The sequence below is a fragment of the Oncorhynchus mykiss genome, chromosome 21 (genome assembly GCF_057628025.1).
Source record: "Oncorhynchus mykiss isolate SJ-2025 chromosome 21, ASM5762802v1, whole genome shotgun sequence".
Classification (NCBI taxonomy): domain Eukaryota; kingdom Metazoa; phylum Chordata; class Actinopteri; order Salmoniformes; family Salmonidae; genus Oncorhynchus; species Oncorhynchus mykiss.
Window position 1 is genome coordinate 57890399 of NC_143042.1, and position 22565 is coordinate 57912963.

At 37.6% G+C, this 22565-nt stretch overlaps 1 protein-coding gene across 3 annotated transcripts in view; it reads left to right on the forward strand.

The window, feature by feature from the left end:
* LOC110509411 (sodium/hydrogen exchanger 9B2) overlaps window positions 1-16289 on the forward strand; it is a 56227-nt gene extending 39938 nt beyond the window's left edge. For 2 of the 3 annotated variants that reach the window (XM_090214954.1, XM_090214956.1), the window contains 4 exons: window positions 9893-10001; window positions 13468-13604; window positions 14833-15031; window positions 15172-16289. In XM_090214954.1, the coding sequence (XP_090071080.1) occupies window positions 9893-10001; window positions 13468-13604; window positions 14833-15031; window positions 15172-15248 (522 nt within the window). In that variant the 3' untranslated portion in view covers window positions 15249-16289. Of the gene's footprint in view, window positions 1-9892; window positions 10002-13467; window positions 13605-14628; window positions 14792-14832; window positions 15032-15171 lie in introns of those variants that run through there. The other variant, XM_090214955.1, reaches the window with a different exon arrangement.
* Window positions 16290-22565: the final 6276 nt, after the last annotated feature.

Below are 22565 nucleotides of genomic sequence, written 5' to 3' on the forward strand. Positions count from 1 at the left end.
ACATCATATATAACTACATCTGTAATGTCATTACATCATCATATATATCTACATCATATATATCTACATCATATATAACTACATCATATATAACTACAGCTGTAATGTCATTACATCATCATATATAACTACATCATATATATCTACAGCTGTATTGTCATTACATCATCATCTATAACTACATCATATACAACTACATCATATCTAACTACATCATATATAACTACAGCTGTAATGTCATTACATCATATATAACTACATCATATATAACTACATCATATATAACTACATCATATATAACTGCATCATATATAACTACATCATATATAACTACAGATGTAATGTCATTACATCATCATATATAACTACAGCTGTAATGTCATTACATCATCATATATAACTACATCATATCTAACTACATCATATATGACTACAGCTGTAATGTCATTACATCATCACATATAACTACATCATATATAACTACATCTGTAATGTCATTACATCATCATATATAACTACATCATATATAACTACATCATATATAACTACATCATATATAACTACAGCTGTAATGTCATTACATCATCATACATAACTACATCATATATAACTACATCATATATAACTACATCATATATAACTACATCATATATAACTACATCATATATAACTACATCATATATAACTACAGCTGTAATGTCATTACATCATCATATATAACTACATCATATATAACTACAGCTGTAATGTCATTACATCATCATATATAACTACAGCTGTAATGTCATTACATCATCATATATAACTACATCATATATAACTACATCTGTAATGTCATTACATCATCATATATAACTACATCATATATAACTACATCATATATAACTACATCATATATAACTACATCATATATAACTACAGTTGTAATGTCATTACATCATATATAACTACATCATATATAACTACATCATATATAACTACATCATATATAACTACATCATATATAACTACATCATATATAACTACATCATATATAACTACATCATATATAACTACAGTTGTAATGTCATTACATCATCATATATAACTACAGCTGTAATGTCATTACATCATCATATATAACTACATCATATATATCTACATCATATATAACTACAGCTGTATTGTCATTACATCATCATCTATAACTACATCATATATAACTACATCATATATAACTACATCTGTAATGTCATTACATCATCATATATATCTACATCATATATATCTACATCATATATAACTACATCATATATAACTACAGCTGTAATGTCATTACATCATCATATATAACTACATCATATATATCTACAGCTGTATTGTCATTACATCATCATCTATAACTACATCATATACAACTACATCATATCTAACTACATCATATATAACTACAGCTGTAATGTCATTACATCATATATAACTACATCATATATAACTACATCATATATAACTACATCATATATAACTACATCATATATAACTACAGATGTAATGTCATTACATCATCATATATAACTACAGCTGTAATGTCATTACATCATCATATATAACTACATCATATCTAACTACATCATATATGACTACAGCTGTAATGTCATTACATCATCACATATAACTACATCATATATAACTACATCTGTAATGTCATTACATCATCATATATAACTACATCATATATAACTACATCATATATAACTACATCATATATAACTACAGCTGTAATGTCATTACATCATCATACATAACTACATCATATATAACTACATCATATATAACTACATCATATATAACTACATCATATATAACTACATCATATATAACTACATCATATATAACTACAGCTGTAATGTCATTACATCATCATATATAACTACATCATATATAACTACAGCTGTAATGTCATTACATCATCATATATAACTACAGCTGTAATGTCATTACATCATCATATATAACTACATCATATATAACTACATCTGTAATGTCATTACATCATCATATATAACTACATCATATATAACTACATCATATATAACTACATCATATATAACTACATCTGTAATGTCATTACATCATCATATATATCTACATCATATATATCTACATCATATATAACTACATCATATATAACTACATCTGTAATGTCATTACATCATCATATATATCTACATCATATATATCTACATCATATATAACTACATCATATATAACTACAGCTGTAATGTCATTACATCATCATATATAACTACATCATATATATCTACAGCTGTATTGTCATTACATCATCATCTATAACTACATCATATATAACTACATCATATCTAACTACATCATATATAACTACAGTTGTAATGTCATTACATCATCATATATAACTACAGCTGTAATGTCATTACATCATCATATATAACTACATCATATATAACTACATCATATATAACTACATCATATATATCTACATCATATATAACTACAGCTGTATTGTCATTACATCATCATCTATAACTACATCATATATAACTACATCATATATAACTACATCTGTAATGTCATTACATCATCATATATATCTACATCATATATATCTACATCATATATAACTACATCATATATAACTACAGCTGTAATGTCATTACATCATCATATATAACTACATCATATATAACTACAGCTGTAATGTCATTACATCATCATATATAACTACAGCTGTAATGTCATTACATCATCATATATAACTACATCATATATAACTACATCTGTAATGTCATTACATCATCATATATAACTACATCATATATAACTACATCATATATAACTACATCATATATAACTACATCATATATAACTACATCTGTAATGTCATTACATCATCATATATATCTACATCATATATATCTACATCATATATAACTACATCATATATAACTACATCTGTAATGTCATTACATCATCATATATATCTACATCATATATATCTACATCATATATAACTACATCATATATAACTACAGCTGTAATGTCATTACATCATCATATATAACTACATCATATATATCTACAGCTGTATTGTCATTACATCATCATCTATAACTACATCATATATAACTACATCATATATAACTACATCATATATAACTACAGTTGTAATGTCATTACATCATCATATATAACTACAGCTGTAATGTCATTACATCATCATATATGACTACATCATATCTAACTACATCATATATAACTACAGCTGTAATGTCATTACATCATATATAACTACATCATATATAACTACATCATATATAACTACATCATATATAACTACATCATATATAACTACATCATATATAACTACATCATATATAACTACAGCTGTATTGTCATTACATCATCATCTATAACTACATCATATATAACTACATCATATATAACTACATCATATATAACTACAGTTGTAATGTCATTACATCATCATATATAACTACAGCTGTAATGTCATTACATAATCATATATAACTACATCATATCTAACTACATCATATATGACTACAGCTGTAATGTCATTACATCATCATATATAACTACATCATATCTAAATACATCATATATATCTACAGCTGTATTGTCATTACATCATCATCTATAACTACATCATATATAACTACATCATATATAACTACATCATATATAACTACAGTTGTAATGTCATTACATCATCATATATAACTACAGCTGTAATGTCATTACATCATCATATATAACTACATCATATCTAACTACATCATATATGACTACAGCTGTAATGTCATTACATCATCATATATAACTACATCATATATAACTACATCTGTAATGTCATTACATCATCATATATAACTACATCATATATAACTACATCATATATAACTACATCATATATAACTACAGCTGTAATGTCATTACATCATCATACATAACTACATCAAATATAACTACATCATATATAACTACAGCTGTAATGTCATTACATCATCATATACAACTACATCATATATAACTACATCATATATGACTACATCATATATAACTACATCATATATAACTACATCATATATAACTACAGCTGTAATGTCATTACATCATCATATATAACTACAGCTGTAATGTCATTACATCATCATATATAACTACATCATATATAACTACATCATATATAACTACAGCTGTAATGTCATTACATCATCATATATAACTACATCATATATAACTACATCATATATAACTACATCATATATAACTACATCTGTAATGTCATTGCATCATCATATATAACTACATCATATATAACTACATCATATATAACTACATCATATATAACTACATCATATATAACTACATCATATATAACTACATCTGTAATGTCATTGCATCATCATATATAACTACATCATATATAACTACATCATATATAACTACATCATATATAACTACAGCTGTAATGTCATTGCATCATCATATATAACTACAGTTGTAATGTCATTACATCATCATATATAACTACATCATATATAACTACATCATATATAACTACATCATATATAACTACAGTTGTAATGTCATTACATCATCATATATAACTACATCATATATAACTACATCAGTAATGTCATTGCATCATCATATATAACTACATCATATATAACTACATCATATATAACTACAGCTGTAATGTCATTGCATCATCATATATAACTACAGTTGTAATGTCATTACATCATCATATATAACTACATCATATATAACTACATCATATATAACTACATCATATATAACTACAGTTGTAATGTCATTACATCATCATATATAACTACATCATATATGACTACATCTGTAATGTCATTGCATCATCATATATAACTACATCATATATAACTACATCATATATAACTACAGTTGTAATGTCATTACATCATCATATATAACTACATCATATATAACTACAGCTGTAATGTCATTACATCATCATATATAACTACATCATATATAACTACATCATATATAACTACATCATATATAACTACAGTTGTAATGTCATTACATCATCATATATAACTACATCATATATGACTACATCTGTAATGTCATTGCATCATCATATATAACTACATCATATATAACTACATCATATATAACTACAGCTGTAATGTCATTGCATCATCATATATAACTACAGTTGTAATGTCATTACATCATCATATATAACTACATCATATATAACTACATCATATATAACTACATCATATATAACTACAGTTGTAATGTCATTACATCATCATATATAACTACATCATATATAACTACATCAGTAATGTCATTGCATCATCATATATAACTACATCATATATAACTACATCATATATAACTACAGCTGTAATGTCATTGCATCATCATATATAACTACAGTTGTAATGTCATTACATCATCATATATAACTACATCATATATAACTACATCATATATAACTACATCATATATAACTACAGTTGTAATGTCATTACATCATCATATATAACTACATCATATATGACTACATCTGTAATGTCATTGCATCATCATATATAACTACATCATATATAACTACATCATATATAACTACAGTTGTAATGTCATTACATCATCATATATAACTACAGCTGTAATGTCATTACATCATCATATATAACTACATCATATATGACTACATCTGTAATGTCATTGCATCATCATATATAACTACATCATATATAACTACATCATATATGACTACAGCTGTAATGTCATTACATCATCATATATAACTACATCATATATAACTACAGCTGTAATGTCATTACATCATCATATATAACTACATCATATATAACTACAGCTGTAATGTCATTACATCATCATATATAACTACATCATATATAACTACAGCTGTAATGTCATTACATCATCATATATAACTACATCATATATAACTACAGCTGTAATGTCATTACATCATCATATATATCTACATCATATATATCTACAGCTGCATTGTCATTACATCATCATATATAACTACATCATATATAACTACATCATATATAACTACATCATATATAACTACAGTTGTAATGTCATTACATCATCATATATAACTACATCATATATGACTACATCTGTAATGTCATTGCATCATCATATATAACTACATCATATATAACTACATCATATATAACTACAGTTGTAATGTCATTACATCATCATATATAACTACATCATATATAACTACAGCTGTAATGTCATTACATCATCATATATAACTACAGTTGTAATGTCATTGTAATGTCATATATAACTACAGCTGTAATGTCATTACATCATCATATATAACTACATCATATATAACTACAGCTGTAACGTCATTACATCATCATATATAACTACATCATATATGACTACAGCTGTAATGTCATTACATCATCATATATAACTACATCATATATAACTACAGCTGTAATGTCATTACATCATCATATATAACTACATCATATATAACTACAGCTGTAATGTCATTACATCATCATATATAACTACATCATATATAACTACAGCTGTAATGTCATTACATCATCATATATATCTACATCATATATATCTACAGCTGCATTGTCATTACATCATCATATATAACTACATCATATATAACTACATCATATATAACTACATCATATATAACTACATCATATATAACTACATCATATATGACTACATCATATATAACTACAGCTGTAATGTCATTACATCATCATATATAACTATATCATATATAACTACATCATATATAACTACATCATATATAACTACATCATATATAACTACATCATATATAACTACATCATATATAACTACAGCTGTAATGTCATTACATCATCATCTATAACTACATCTGTAACGTCATTACATCATCATATATAACTACATCATATATGACTACATCATATATAACTACAGCTGTAATGTCATTACATCATCATACATAACTACATCATATATAACTACATCATATATAACTACAGCTGTAATGTCATTACATCATCATATATAACTACAGCTGTAATGTCATTACATCATCATATATAACTACATCATATATAACTACAGCTGTAATGTCATTACATCATCATATATAACTACATCTGTAATGTCATTACATCATCATTTATAACTACATCATATATAACTACATCATATATAACTACATCATATATAACTACATCATATATAACTACAGTTGTAATGTCATTACATCATCATATATAACTACATCATATATAACTACATCATATATAACTACATCATATATGACTACAGCTGTAATGTCATTACATCATCATATATAACTACATCATATATAACTACATCATATATAACTACAGCTGTAATGTCATTACATCATCATATATAACTACATCATATATAACTACATCATATATAACTACATCATATATGACTACAGCTGTAATGTCATTACATCATCATATATAACTACATCATATATAACTACATCATATATAACTACGTCATATATAACTACAGCTGTAATGTCATTACATCATCATATATATTTTTATTTCGGACTTATTCTCATATTTTTTATTTCCTTTCTTATATTTTTGGGATAAGTTTTCATTGTTTTGGGATCGTTAGATATTACTGACTGTTGGAGCTAGAAACACAATCATTAGATATTACTGACTGTTGGAGCTGGAAACACAATCATTAGATATTACTGACTGTTGGAGCTGGAAACACAATCATTAGATATTACTGACTGTTGGAGCTAGAAACACAATCATTAGATATTACTGACTGTTGGAGCTAGAAACACAATCGTTAGATATTACTGACTGTTGGAGCTAGAAACACAATCATTAGATATTACTGACTGTTGGAGCTGGAAACACAATCATTAGATATTACTGACTGTTGGAGCTAGAAACACAATCATTAGATATTACTGACTGTTGGAGCTAGAAACACAATCATTAGATATTACTGACTGTTGGAGCTAGAAACACAATCGTTAGATATTACTGACTGTTGGAGCTAGAAACACAATCATTAGATATTACTGACTGTTGGAGCTGGAAACACAATCATTGGATATTACTGACTGTTGGAGCTAGAAACACAATCATTAGATATTACTGACTGTTGGAGCTGGAAACACAATCATTAGATATTACTGACTGTTGGAGCTAGAAACACAATCGTTAGATATGACTGACTGTTGGAGCTAGAAACACAATCATTAGATATTACTGACTGTTGGAGCTAGAAACACAATCATTAGATATTACTGACTGTTGGAGCTGGAAACACAATCATTAGATATTACTGACTGTTGGAGCTAGAAACACAATCATTAGATATTACTGACTGTTGGAGCTGGAAACACAATCATTAGATATTACTGACTGTTGGAGCTAGAAACACAATCATTAGATATTACTGACTGTTGGAGCTAGAAACACAATCATTAGATATTACTGACTGTTGGAGCTGGAAACACAATCATTAGATATTACTGACTGTTGGAGCTAGAAACACAATCATTAGATATTACTGACTGTTGGAGCTGGAAACACAATCATTAGATATTACTGACTGTTGGAGCTAGAAACACAATCATTAGATATTACTGACTGTTGGAGCTAGAAACACAATCATTAGATATTACTGACTGTTGGAGCTGGAAACACAATCATTAGATATTACTGACTGTTGGAGCTAGAAACACAATCATTAGATATTACTGACTGTTGGAGCTGGAAACACAATCATTAGATATTACTGACTGATGGAGCTAGAAACACAATCATTAGATATTACTGACTGTTGGAGCTAGAAACACAATCATTAGATATTACTGACTGTTGGAGCTAGAAACACAATCATTAGATATTACTGTACTGATGGAGCTAGAAACACAATCATTAGATATTACTGTACTGTTAACTAGAAACACAGTCATTAGATATTACTGTACTGTTAACTAGAAACACAGTCATTAGATATTACTGTACTGTTAACTAGCAACACAATCATTAGATATTACTGTACTGTTAACTAGAAACACAGTCATTAGATATTACTGTACTGTTAACTAGAAACACAATCATTAGATATTACTGTACTGTTAACTAGAAACACAGTCATTAGATATTACTGTACTGTTAACTAGAAACACAATCATTAGATATTACTGTACTGTTAACTAGAAACACAGTCATTAGATATTACTGTACTGTTAACTAGAAACACAGTCATTAGATATTACTGTACTGTTAACTAGCATCACAATCATTAGATATTACTGTACTGTTAACTAGAAACACAGTCATTAGATATTACTGTACTGTTAACTAGAAACACAATCATTAGATATTACTGTACTGTTAACTAGAAACACAGTCATTAGATATTACTGTACTGTTAACTAGAAACACAGTCATTAGATATTACTGTACTGTTAACTAGAAACACAGTCATTAGATATTACTGTACTGTTAACTAGAAACACAGTCATTAGATATTACTGTACTGTTAACTAGAAACACAGTCATTAGATATTACTGTACTGTTAACTAGAAACACAGTCATTAGATATTACTGTACTGTTAACTAGAAACACAGTCATTAGATATTACTGTACTGTTAACTAGAAACACAGTCATTATATATTACTGTACTGTTAACTAGAAACACAGTCATTAGATATTACTGTACTGTTAACTAGAAACACAGTCATTATATATTACTGTACTGTTAACTAGAAACATGTTATATAACATGTTTATAACCTTTCCAGGGCCCAGTAGCAGCAGTGGTAGGGACCTTCTGGGACATCTTCCAGCCGTTACTGTTTGGACTGATAGGAGCAGAAATCACAGTATCTACACTGAACCCCAATACAGTGGGTAAATACACACTACTACTATAATACTACTACTACTTCTGCCAAACTGCTACTACAGTACTACCATACTACTACTACTGCCATACTACTAGTACTACTACTACTACTGCCATACTACTACTACTACAGTACTACCATACTACTACTACAGTACTACCATACTACTACTGCCACCATACTACTATTGCTATACTACTACTACTACTACCATACTACTACTACAGTACTACCATACTACTACAACAGTACAACCATACTACTACAGTACTACCATACTACTACTACTGCCATACTACTACTATAGTACTACCATACTACTACTACAGTACTGCCACACTACTACTACTACAGTACTACCATACTACTACTGCCATACTACTACTGCCATACTACTACTGCAGTACTGCCATACTACTACTACTGCCATACTACTACTACTACAGTACTACTATACTACTACTACAGTACAACCATACAACTACTGCATCCATACTACTACTACACTACTGCCATACTACTACTACTGCCATACTACTACTACTACAGTACTACCATACTACTACTACAGTACTACCATACTACTACTACAGTACTGCCATACTACTACTACTGCCATACTACTACGACAGTACTACCATACTACTACTACTGCCATACTACTACTACTACTGCCATACTACTACTACAGTACTACCATACTACTACTACTACTACCATACTACTACTACTGTACTACCATACTACTACTGCAGTACTACCATACTACTACTGCTATAACTACTATATTGCTACTACAGCCTTACTACTACTACAGTACTACCATACTACTACTACTACTGTTACTACCATACTACCGCTACTACTACCATACTGCTACTACTACTACTACCATACTTCTTCTAAAGTACTACCATACTACTACTACTAACATAATACTACTACAGGACTACCATACTACTACTACAGTACTACCATACTACTACTACTACCATACTACTACTACAGTACTACCATACTACTACTACTACTACTAACATACTACTACTACTACTACAGTACTACCATACTACTACAACCATACTACTACAACCACTAAATTGCTACTACAGTACTACCATACTACTACTAAAGTACTACCATACTACTACTCCTGCCATACTACTACTACAGTACTGCCATACTACTACTACAGTACTACCATACTACTACTACTACAGTACTACCATACTACTACTACTTCCATAGTACTACTACAGTACTACCATACTACTACTACTACAGTACTACCATACTACTACTACTGCCATACTACTACTATAGTACTACCATACTACTACTACAGTACTGCCACACTACTACTACTACAGTACTACCATACTACTACTGCCATACTACTACTGCCATACTACTACTGCAGTACTGCCATACTACTACTACTGCCATACTACTACTACTACAGTACTACTATACTACTACTACAGTACAACCATACAACTACTGCATCCATACTACTACTACACTACTGCCATACTACTACTACTGCCATACTACTACTACAGTACTACCATACTACTACTACAGTACTACCATACTACTACTACAGTACTACCGTACTACTACTACTACCGTACTACCATACTACTACTACAGTACTTCCATACTACTACTACTGCCATACTACTACTACTACCATACTACTACTACAGTACCACCATACTACTACTACAGTACTACCGTACTACTACTACTGCCATAGTACTACTACATTACTACCATACTACTACTACTACCATACTACTCCTACAGTACTACCATACTACTGCTACTACCATACTACTACTACAGTACCACCATACTACTACTATAGTACTGCCATACTACTACTACTACAGTACTACTATACTACTACTACAGTACAACCATACAACTACTGCATCCATACTACTACTACACTACTGCCATACTACTACTACTGCCATACTACTACTACAGTACTACCATACTACTACTACAGTACTACCATACTACTACTACAGTACTACCGTACTACTACTACTACCGTACTACCATACTACTACTACAGTACTTCCATACTACTACTACTGCCATACTACTACTACTACCATACTACTACTACAGTACCACCATACTACTACTACAGTACTACCGTACTACTACTACTGCCATAGTACTACTACATTACTACCATACTACTACTACTACCATACTACTCCTACAGTACTACCATACTACTGCTACTACCATACTACTACTACAGTACCACCATACTACTACTACAGTACTACCATACTACTACTGCAGTACTACCATACTACTACTACAGTACTACCATACTACTACTACAGTACCACCATACTACTACTACAGTACTACCATACTACTACTACAGTACTACCATACTACTACTACTATAACTACTATATTGCTACTACTGCCATCCTACTACTACAGTACTGCCATACTACTTCTACAGTACTACCATACTACTACTACCATACTACTACTACTACTACCATACTACCACTATAACTACTATACTGCTACTACGGTACTACCATACTACTACTACAACTACTATACTGCTACTACACTACTGCCATACTACCACTACTACAACTACCATACTGCTACTACGGTACTACCATACTACTACTACAACTACTATATTGCTACTACAGTACTACCATACTACTACTACAGTATTACCATACTACTACTACAACTAATGTATTGCTACTACAGTACTACCATACTACTACTACAACTACTATACTGCTACTACGATACTACCATACTACTACTACAACTACTATATTGCTACTACAGTACTACCATACTACTACTACAGTATTACCATACTACTACTACAACTAATGTATTGCTACTACAGTACTACCATACTACTACTACAACTACTATACTGCTACTACGGTTCTACCATACTACTACTACAACTACTATATTGCTACTACGGTACTACCATACTACAACTACTATATTGCTACTACAGTACTACTATACTACTACTGCTGCCATACTACTACTACAGTACTACCATACTACTACTACAACTACTATATTGCTACTACAGTACTACCATACTACTATTAGTATATTACTATAATACTACAATGATACAACTTCAGTACTTATTCTAATAAAGTAGAGTGTTTCTCTTTCCTCCCTCTCCCCCCTCCCTCTCTCCCTCTCGCTCTCCCTCTCTCTCTCTCTTTCCACCCTCCCTCTTTCTCTCTCCCCATCTCTATCTCTGTGTCTCTCTCCCCCTCCCTCCCTCTCTCCCCCTCCCTCTCTCTCTTTCTCTTTCCCCCATCTCTATCTCTGTGTCTCCCCCCTCCCTCTCCCTCTTTCTCTCTCCCCCATCTCTCTGTGTCTCTCTCTCTCTCTCCCCCTTTCTCTCTCTCCCCCCTCCCCCCCTCTCTCTCTAGGTCTGGGTCTGGTCTGTATCAGTGCAGGCCTGCTGGTTCGTGTTCTGGTAACTCTATCTGTGGTTCTGTTTGCTGGTTTCACTCTGAGAGAGAAGCTCTTTATCGCTTTGGCCTGGATCCCCAAAGCCACCGTACAGGTGAGAGCTTAATTAGCTACAAATACACTGCTGCCTATGGGGACAGCTCCTATGGGGACAGTTCCTATGGGGACAGTTCCTATGGGGACAGCCAAAGAACCCTTTTGGAACCCTTTTTTCTAAGCCCTTACAGGAGGCTGGTGGGAGGACATTTTGGAAGGAGGTAATGGCTGGAATGGAATAGATGGAAAGGTATCAAACACATGAGTCTTTATTGAATCAAACACATGAGTCTTAATTGAATCAAACACATGGGTCTTAATTTAATCAAACACATGGGTCTTAATTGAATCAAACACACAAGTGTTAATTGAATCAAACACACGAGTCTTTATTGAATCAAACACATGGGTATTTATTGAATCAAACACATGGGTCTTAATTGAATCAAACACATGGGTCTTAATTGAATCAAACACATGGGTCTTAATTGAATCAAACACAGATCTTAATTGAATCAAACACATGGGTCTTTATTGAATCAAACACATGGGTCTTTATTGAATCAAACACATGGGTCTTTATTGAATCAAACACAGATCTTAATTGAATCAAACACATGGGTCTTTATTGAATCAAACACATGGGTCTTTATTGAATCAAACACAGATCTTAATTGAATCAAACACATGGGTCTTTATTGAATCAAACACATGGGTCTTTATTGAATCAAACACATGGGTCTTAATTGAATCAAACACATAGATCTTAATTGAATCAAACACATGGGTATTCCATCCTTATCGCTGAAGTACAGCGTGCTTGTCATGTAAATGTCATTTCCGATTGAGTCGCCATGTGCACCGTTTAAGTGACTTCAGTCCCCACCAACATTGGAATATTGTCTTTAAATTTCAGTCGCACTGTTATGCTGAACTTGTGCGTTTTGGATGGAATCGAGACCTCGGTTTCCATGTGTCCCAGCTTAGAATGATCATCCCATATGTCCCACCAGCCACTGAGGGATGCAGTCAAGATCTGTCGGGGGTTTCAAATCATTCTAACTGGTTCTGTTGGGTTCTAGGCAGCGATAGGTTCTACAGCCTTGGACATGGCCCGTGTAGAGGGGTATTTGGTTCTAGATCTGGGTATCTAAATCATTCTAACTGGTTCTGTTGGGTTCTAGGCAGCGATAGGTTCTACAGCCTTGGACATGGCCCGTGTAGAGGGGTATTTGGTTCTAGATCTGGGTATCTAAATCATTCTAACTGGTCCTGTTGGGTTCTAGGCAGCGATAGGTTCTACAGCCTTGGACATGGCCCGTGTGTCGGGGGATGAGGTTCTGGTGAAGTACGGTCTGGATGTTCTGACTGTGGCTGTTCTGGCCATCCTCACTACAGCACCTATAGGAGCCCTGGGGATCGGCCTGGCAGGGCCCAGACTGCTGACCAGACACCTGGAGGACACACACGCAGACAGGAAAGAGGGTGAGTGTACGCACACACGAGTATAGACAGCGAAATAAACACTTAAGCAGCCAGGCAAGTAGGTATGAACACACAAACACACCCTAAAACACGCGCACATACACACACTTCATAGTATTTTCCTCTCTGATTTGAATCAGGCACTGAAGAGGACGCCCCAGAGTCTGTGTCGGGACCCGTGTCTAAAGGGGTGGAGCCATGTGAGAGCAAGATGTGAGCTCAGCCAATCACCTTCCAGACAGCAGGGTCCATTGGACCAGTCATAATTCAGAACAGACACTTTGACTGCATTCCAAATGGCTCCCCGTTACCCTGTGGTCCTGGTCTAATGTAGTCCACTATATTATAGAGAATAGGGTGTCTGGTCTAATGTAGTCCACTATATTATAGAGAATAGGGTGTCTGGTCTAATGTAGTCCACTATATTATAGGGAATAGGGCTCTGGTCTAATGTAGTCCACTATATTATAGGGAATAGGGCTCTGGTCTAATGTAGTCCACTATATTATAGAGAATAGGGCCCTGGTCTAATGTAGTCCACTATATTATAGAAAATAGGGCCCTGGTCTAATGTAGTCCACTATATTATAGAGACTAGGGCTCTGGTCTAAAGTAGTCCACTATATTATAGAAAATAGGGCTCTGGTCTAAAGTAGTGCACTGTGTTATATTGAATGGGGTGCCATTAGGGACATAGATTTTGGTCACATCTTTGTTTAATGATGTCATTACATCATCCTATGTATCAGGACACCACGGTTCTGTTGACCTTTACACATTCAGCCCTGTCCCCAACTCCATCAAGTGACCACTGTTCTGTTGACCTTTACACATTCAGCCCTGTCCCCAACTCCATCAGGATACCACTGTTCTGTTGACCTTTACACATTCAGCCCTGTCCCCAACTCCATCAGGAGACCACTGTTCTGTTGACCTTTACACATTCAGTCCTGTCCCCAACTCCATCAGGAGACCACTGTTCTGTTGACCTTTACACATTCAGCCCTGTCCCCAACTCCATCAGAAGACCACTGTTCTGTTGACCTTTACACATTCAGTCCTGTCCCCAACTCCATCAGGAGACCACTGTTCTGTTGACCTTTACACATTCAGTCCTGTCCCCAACTCCATAGGGAGACCACTGTTCTGTTGACCTTTACACATTCAGCCCTGTCCCCAACTCCATCAGGAGACCACTGTTCTGTTGATCGGTCTCCTGTATGTACTGAATACATTAGAATAAAGGATTTATGATAAATATCGATGTTCCTATGTTTTTTGTTTCATGCTTTCATGTGTTCACACCAATATCTGTCTGTTGCTGTAATATCATAGAGAAAAGCAGACAATAAGTTCCACAGGTGAGGCGAGGTGACGCCACGACCAATGAGAGAGCTCTGTTTCTTCACGATGGGTTCATAGCCAGAGAAAGTGTCCCGGCGGTAAAGAAAAGGGGCGGCGCCGATGTAATTAAAGTCACCGCCTGCGTCGGCCAAATGGCTGAAGGCTCGGCTGCCTGGCTCAGCTGCCTGGCTCCGCTACCTGGCTCCACTGCCTGGCTCCACTCCCCGCTGCCTGGCTCAGCTGCCTGGCTCCGCTGCCTGGCTCAGCTGCCTGGCTCCGCTGCCTGGCTCCACTCCCCGCTGCCTGGCTCCGCTGCCTGGCTCCACTCCCCGCTGCCTGGCTCAGCTGCCTGGCTCAGCTGCCTGGCTCAGCTGCCTGGCTCCGCTGCCTGGCTCCACTCCCCGCTGCCTGGCTCAGCTGCCTGGCTCAGCTGCCTGGCTCCGCTGCCTGGCTCCACTCCCCGCTGCCTGGCTCCAATACCTGGCTCAGCTGCCTGGCTCAGCTGCCTGGCTCCGCTGCCTGGCTCCGCTGCCTGGCTCCGCTGCCTGGCTCAGCTGCCTGGCTCCGCTGCCTGGGTCAGCTGCCTGGCTCCACTGCCTGGGTCAGCTGCCTGGCTCCACTGCCTGGCTCCACTGCCTGACTCCACTCCCCGCTGCCTGGCTCAGCTGCCTGGCTCCGCTGCCTGGCTCCACTCCCCGCTGCCTGGCTCAGCTGCCTGGCTCAGCTGCCTGGCTCCGCTGCCTGGCTCCACTCCCCGCTGCCTGGCTCCGCTGCCTGGCTCCGCTGCCTGGCTCCGCTGCCTGGCTCCGCTGCCTGGCTCAGCTGCCTGGCTCCGCTGCCTGGCTCCACTCCCCGATGCCTGGCTCCACTACCTGGCTCAGCTGCCTGGCTCAGCTGCCTGGCTCAGCTGCCTGGCTCCGCTGCCTGGCTCCGCTGCCTGGCTCCACTCCCCGCTGCCTGGCTCCACTACCTGGCTCAGCTGCCTGGCTCCGCTGCCTGGCTCCACTCCCCGCTGCCTGGCTCCACTACCTGGCTCAGCTGCCTGGCTCCGCTGCCTGGCTCCACTCCCCGCTGCCTGGCTCCACTACCTGGCTCAGCTGCCTGGCTCCGCTGCCTGGCTCAGCTGCCTGGCTCCGCTGCCTGGCTCCACTCCCCGCTGCCTGGCTCAGCTGCCTGGCTCAGCTGCCTGGCTCAGCTGCCTGGCTCAGCTGCCTGGCTCCACTCCCCGTTGCCTGGCTCAGCTGCCTGGCTCAGCTGCCTGGCTCCGCTGCCTGGCTCCACTCCCCGCTGCCTGGCTCCACTACCTGGCTCAGCTGCCTGGCTCAGCTGCCTGGCTCCGCTGCCTGGCTCCGCTGCCTGGCTCAGCTGCCTGGCTCCGCTGCCTGGGTCAGCTGCCTGGCTCCACTGCCTGGGTCAGCTGCCTGGCTCCACTGCCTGGCTCCACTGCCTGACTCCACTCCCCGCTGCCTGGCTCAGCTGCCTGGCTCCGCTGCCTGGCTCCACTCCCCGCTGCCTGGCTCAGCTGCCTGGCTCCGCTGCCTGGCTCCGCTGCCTGGCTCAGCTGCCTGGCTCCGCTGCCTGGCTCCGCTGCCTGGCTCAGCTGCCTGGCTCCGCTGCCTGGCTCCACTACCTGGCTCAGCTGCCTGGCTCAGCTGCCTGGCTCCGCTGCCTGGCTCCGCTGCCTGGCTCCGCTGCCTGGCTCCGCTGCCTGGCTCAGCTGCCTGGCTCCACTGCCTGACTCCACTCCCCGCTACCTGGCTCAGCTGCCTGGCTCCACTGCCTGGGTCAGCTGCCTGGCTCCACTGCCTGGCTCCACTGCCTGACTCCACTGCCCGCTGCCTGGCTCAGCTTCCTGGCTCAGCTGCCTGGCTCCACTACCTGGCTCAGCTGCCTGGCTCCGCTGCCTGGCTCCACTGCCTGGCTCCACTGCCTGGCTCAGCTGCCTGGCTCAGCTGCTCAGTGAACGAAGGAACGTTTGGCAGGGCAGAGGGGCGGAGCACTGACAGTTATGCTAATTATCTCCATCTACACGGAAAGTGTAGGTGGAAGGCTATTACAACTTACCATGTGCTAAGGTAATTTTCATTAAGCTATTACAACATACAATGTGCTAAGGTAAGCCACATGGAGCTGTTACAACATACCATGTGCTAAGGTAATCAATCAATCAATCAAATGTATTCATAAAGTCCTTCTTACATCAGCTGATATCTCAAAGTGATGTACAGAAACCCAGCCTAAAACCCCAAACAGCAAGCAATGCAGGTGTAGAAGCACGGTGGCTAGGAAAAACTCCCTAGAAAGGCCAGAACCTAGGGAGAAACCTAGAGAAGAACCAGGCTATGAGGGGTGGCTAGTCCTCTTCTGGCTGTGCCGGGTGGAGATTATAACAGAACATGGCCAAGATGTTCAAATGTTCATAGATGATCAGCACGGTCAAATAATAATAATCACAGTAGTTGTCGAGGGTGCAACAGGTCAGCACCTCAGGAGGGAATGTCAGTTGACTTTTCATAGCCGATCATTAGGAGTATCTCTACCGCCCCTGCTGTCTCTAGAGATTTGAAAACAGCAGGTCTGGGACAGGTAGCACGTCCGGTGAACAGGTCAGGGTTTGATAGCCGCAGGCAGAACAGTTGAAACTGGAGCAGCAGCACAGCCAGGTGGAATGGGGGCAGCCAGGAGTCATCATGCCAGGTAGTCCTGAGGCATGGTCCTAGGCCTCAGGTCCTCCGAGAGAGAGAAAGAAAGAGAGAATTAGAGGGAGCATACTTAAATTCACACAGGACACCGGATAAGACAGGAGAAATACTCCAGATATATTTTTATTTTATTTTATTTCACCTTTATTTAACCAGGTATTTATATATATATATAACTCTAACCCTTTATTTAACCAGGTAGACAAGTTGAGAACAAGTTCTCATTTACAACTGCGACCTGGCCAAGATAAAGCATAGCAACGTGACACAGACAACAACACAGAGTTACACATGGAGTAAACAATAAACAAGTCAATGACATAGTAGAAAAAATAAAGTATATATACAGTGTGAAAATGTCATGAGGAGGTAGGCAATAAATAGGCCATAGGAGCAAATAATTACAATTTAGCAGATTAACACTGGAGTGCTAGATGAGCAGATGATGATGTGCAAATAGAGATGCTGGTGTACAAAAGAGCAGAAAAGTAAATAAATAAAAACAGTATGGGGATGAGGTAGGTAGATTGGGTGGACTATGTACAGCTGCAGCGATCGGTTAGCTGCTCAGATAGCAGATGTTTGAAGTTGGTGAGGGCGATAAAAGTCTCCAACTTCAGTGATTTTTGCCATTCGTTCCAGTCACTGGCAGCAGAGAACTGGAAGGAAAGGCGGCCAAATGAGGTGTTGGTTTTGGGGATGACCCGTGAGATATACCTGCTGGAACGTGTGCTACGGGTGGGTGCTGCTATCGTGACCAGTGAGCTGAGATAAGGCGTAGATTTACCTAGCATAGACTTATAGATGACCTGGAGCGAGTGGGTCTGGCGATGAATATGTAGCGAGGGCCAGCAGAATAGAGCATACAGGTTGCAGTGGTGGGTGGTATGAGGGGCTTTAGTAACAAAACAAATGGCACTGTGATAAACTGCATCCGATTTGCTGAGTAGAGTATTGGAAGCTATTTTCTAGATGACATCGCCGAAGTCGAGGATCGGTAGGATTATAGTAATTATAGGGAGAAACAGAGACAGGACACTATAATACAGGGAGAAACAGGACACTATAACACAGGGAGAAACAGAGACAGGACACTATAATACAGGGAGAAACAGAGACAGGACACTATAATACATCGAGACACAGAGACAGGACACTATAATACAGAGAGAAACAGAGACAGGACACTATAATACAGGGAGACACAGAAACAGGACATTATAATACAGGGCGATACAGAGATAGGACACTATAATACAGGGAGAAACAGGACACTATAATACAGGGAGAAACAGAAACAGGACACTATAATACAGGGAGAAACAGGACACTATAATACAGGGAGAAACAGAGACAGGACACTATAGTACAGGGAGAAACAGAGACAGGACACTATAATACAGGGAGAAACAGAGACAGGACACTATAATACAGGGATAAACAGAGACAGGACACTATAATACAGGGAGAGACAGAGACAGGACACTATAATACAGGGAGAAACAGGACCCTATTATACAGGGAGAATCAGGACACTATAATATAGGGAGAAACAGAGACAGGACACTATAATACAGGGAGAAACAGGACACTATAATACAGGGAGAATCAGGACACTATAACACAGGGAGAAACAGGACACTATAATACAGGGAGAAACAGGACACTATAATACAGGGAGAAACAGAGACAGGACACTAAAATACAGGGAGAAACAGGACACTATAATACAGGGAGAAACAGGACACTATAATACAGGGAGAAACAGAAACAGGACACTATAATACAGGGAGAAACAGAGACAGGACACTATAATACAGGGAGAAACAGGACACTATAATACAGGGAGAAACAGAGACAGGACACTATAATACAGGGAGAAACAGAAACAGGACACTATAATACAGGGAGACACAGAGACAGGACACTATTATACAGGGAGAAACAGAGACAGGACACTATAATACAGGGAGAAACAGGACACTATAATACAGGGAGAAACAGGACACTATAATACAGGGAGAAACAGAGACAGGACACTATAATACAGGGAGAAACAGAGACAGGACACTATAATACAGGGAGAAACAGGACACTATAATACAGGGAGAAACAGGACACTATAATACAGGGAGAAACAGAGACCGGACACTGTAATACAGGGAGAATCAGGACACTATAATACAGGGAGAAACAGGACACTATAATACAGGGAGAAACAGAGACAGGACACTATAATACAGGGAGAAACAGAGAAGGGACACTGTAATACAGGGAGAAACAGAGACAGGACACTGTAATACAGGGAGAATCAGGACACTGTAACACAGGGAGAAACAGGACACTATAATACAGGGAGAAACAGGACACTATAATACAGGGAGATACAGAGACAGGACACTATAATACAGGGAGAAACAGGACACTATAATACAGGGAGAAACAGGACACTATAATACAGGGAGAAACAGAGACAGGACACTATAATACAGGGATAAATAGAGACAGGACACTATAATACAGGGAGAAACAGAGACAGGACACTATAATACAGGGAGAAACAGAGACAGGACACTATAATACAGGGAGAAACAGGACACTATAATACAGGGAGAAACAGAGACAGGACACTATAATACAGGGAGAAACAGGACACTTTAATACAGGTAGAAACATGACACTATAATACAGGGAGAAACAGAAACAGGACACTATAATACAGGGAGAAACAGAACACTATAATACAGGGAGAAACAGAGACAGGACACTATAATACAGGGAGAAACAGAGACAGGACACTATAATACAGGGAGATAGAGAGACAGGACACTATAATACAGGGAGAAGCAGAGACAGGACACTATAATACAGGGATAATCAGGACACTATAACACAGGGAGAAACAGGACACTATAATACAGGGAGAAACAGAGACAGGACACTATAATACAGGGAGAAACAGGACACTATAATACAGGGAGAAACAGGACACTATAATACAGGGAGAAACAGAGACAGGACACTATAATACAGGGAGAAACAGAGACAGGACACTATAATACAGGGAGATAGAGAGACAGGACACTATAATACAGGGAGAAGCAGAGACAGGACACTATAATACAAGGAGAATCAGGACACTATAACACAGGGAGAAACAGGACACTATAATACAGGGAGAAACAGGACACTATAATACAGGGAGAAACAGGACACTATAATACAGGGAGAAACAGGACACTATAATACAGGGAGAAACAGGACACTATAATACAGGGAGAAACAGGTTGTTACCATAGTGTGCACGCAGCCTTAACACACGACACACACTCACCTTCGTGGGCTCTTCTGCCATGTTAGGTCATTTAACTGTAAACACACTGGTACTAAACTAAACCCAGTCAATAAGACACTGAACAGACCTGACACACTCACTCAGCTATCAGCAGACTCATACAGGAAGACACTGAACAGACCTGACACACTCA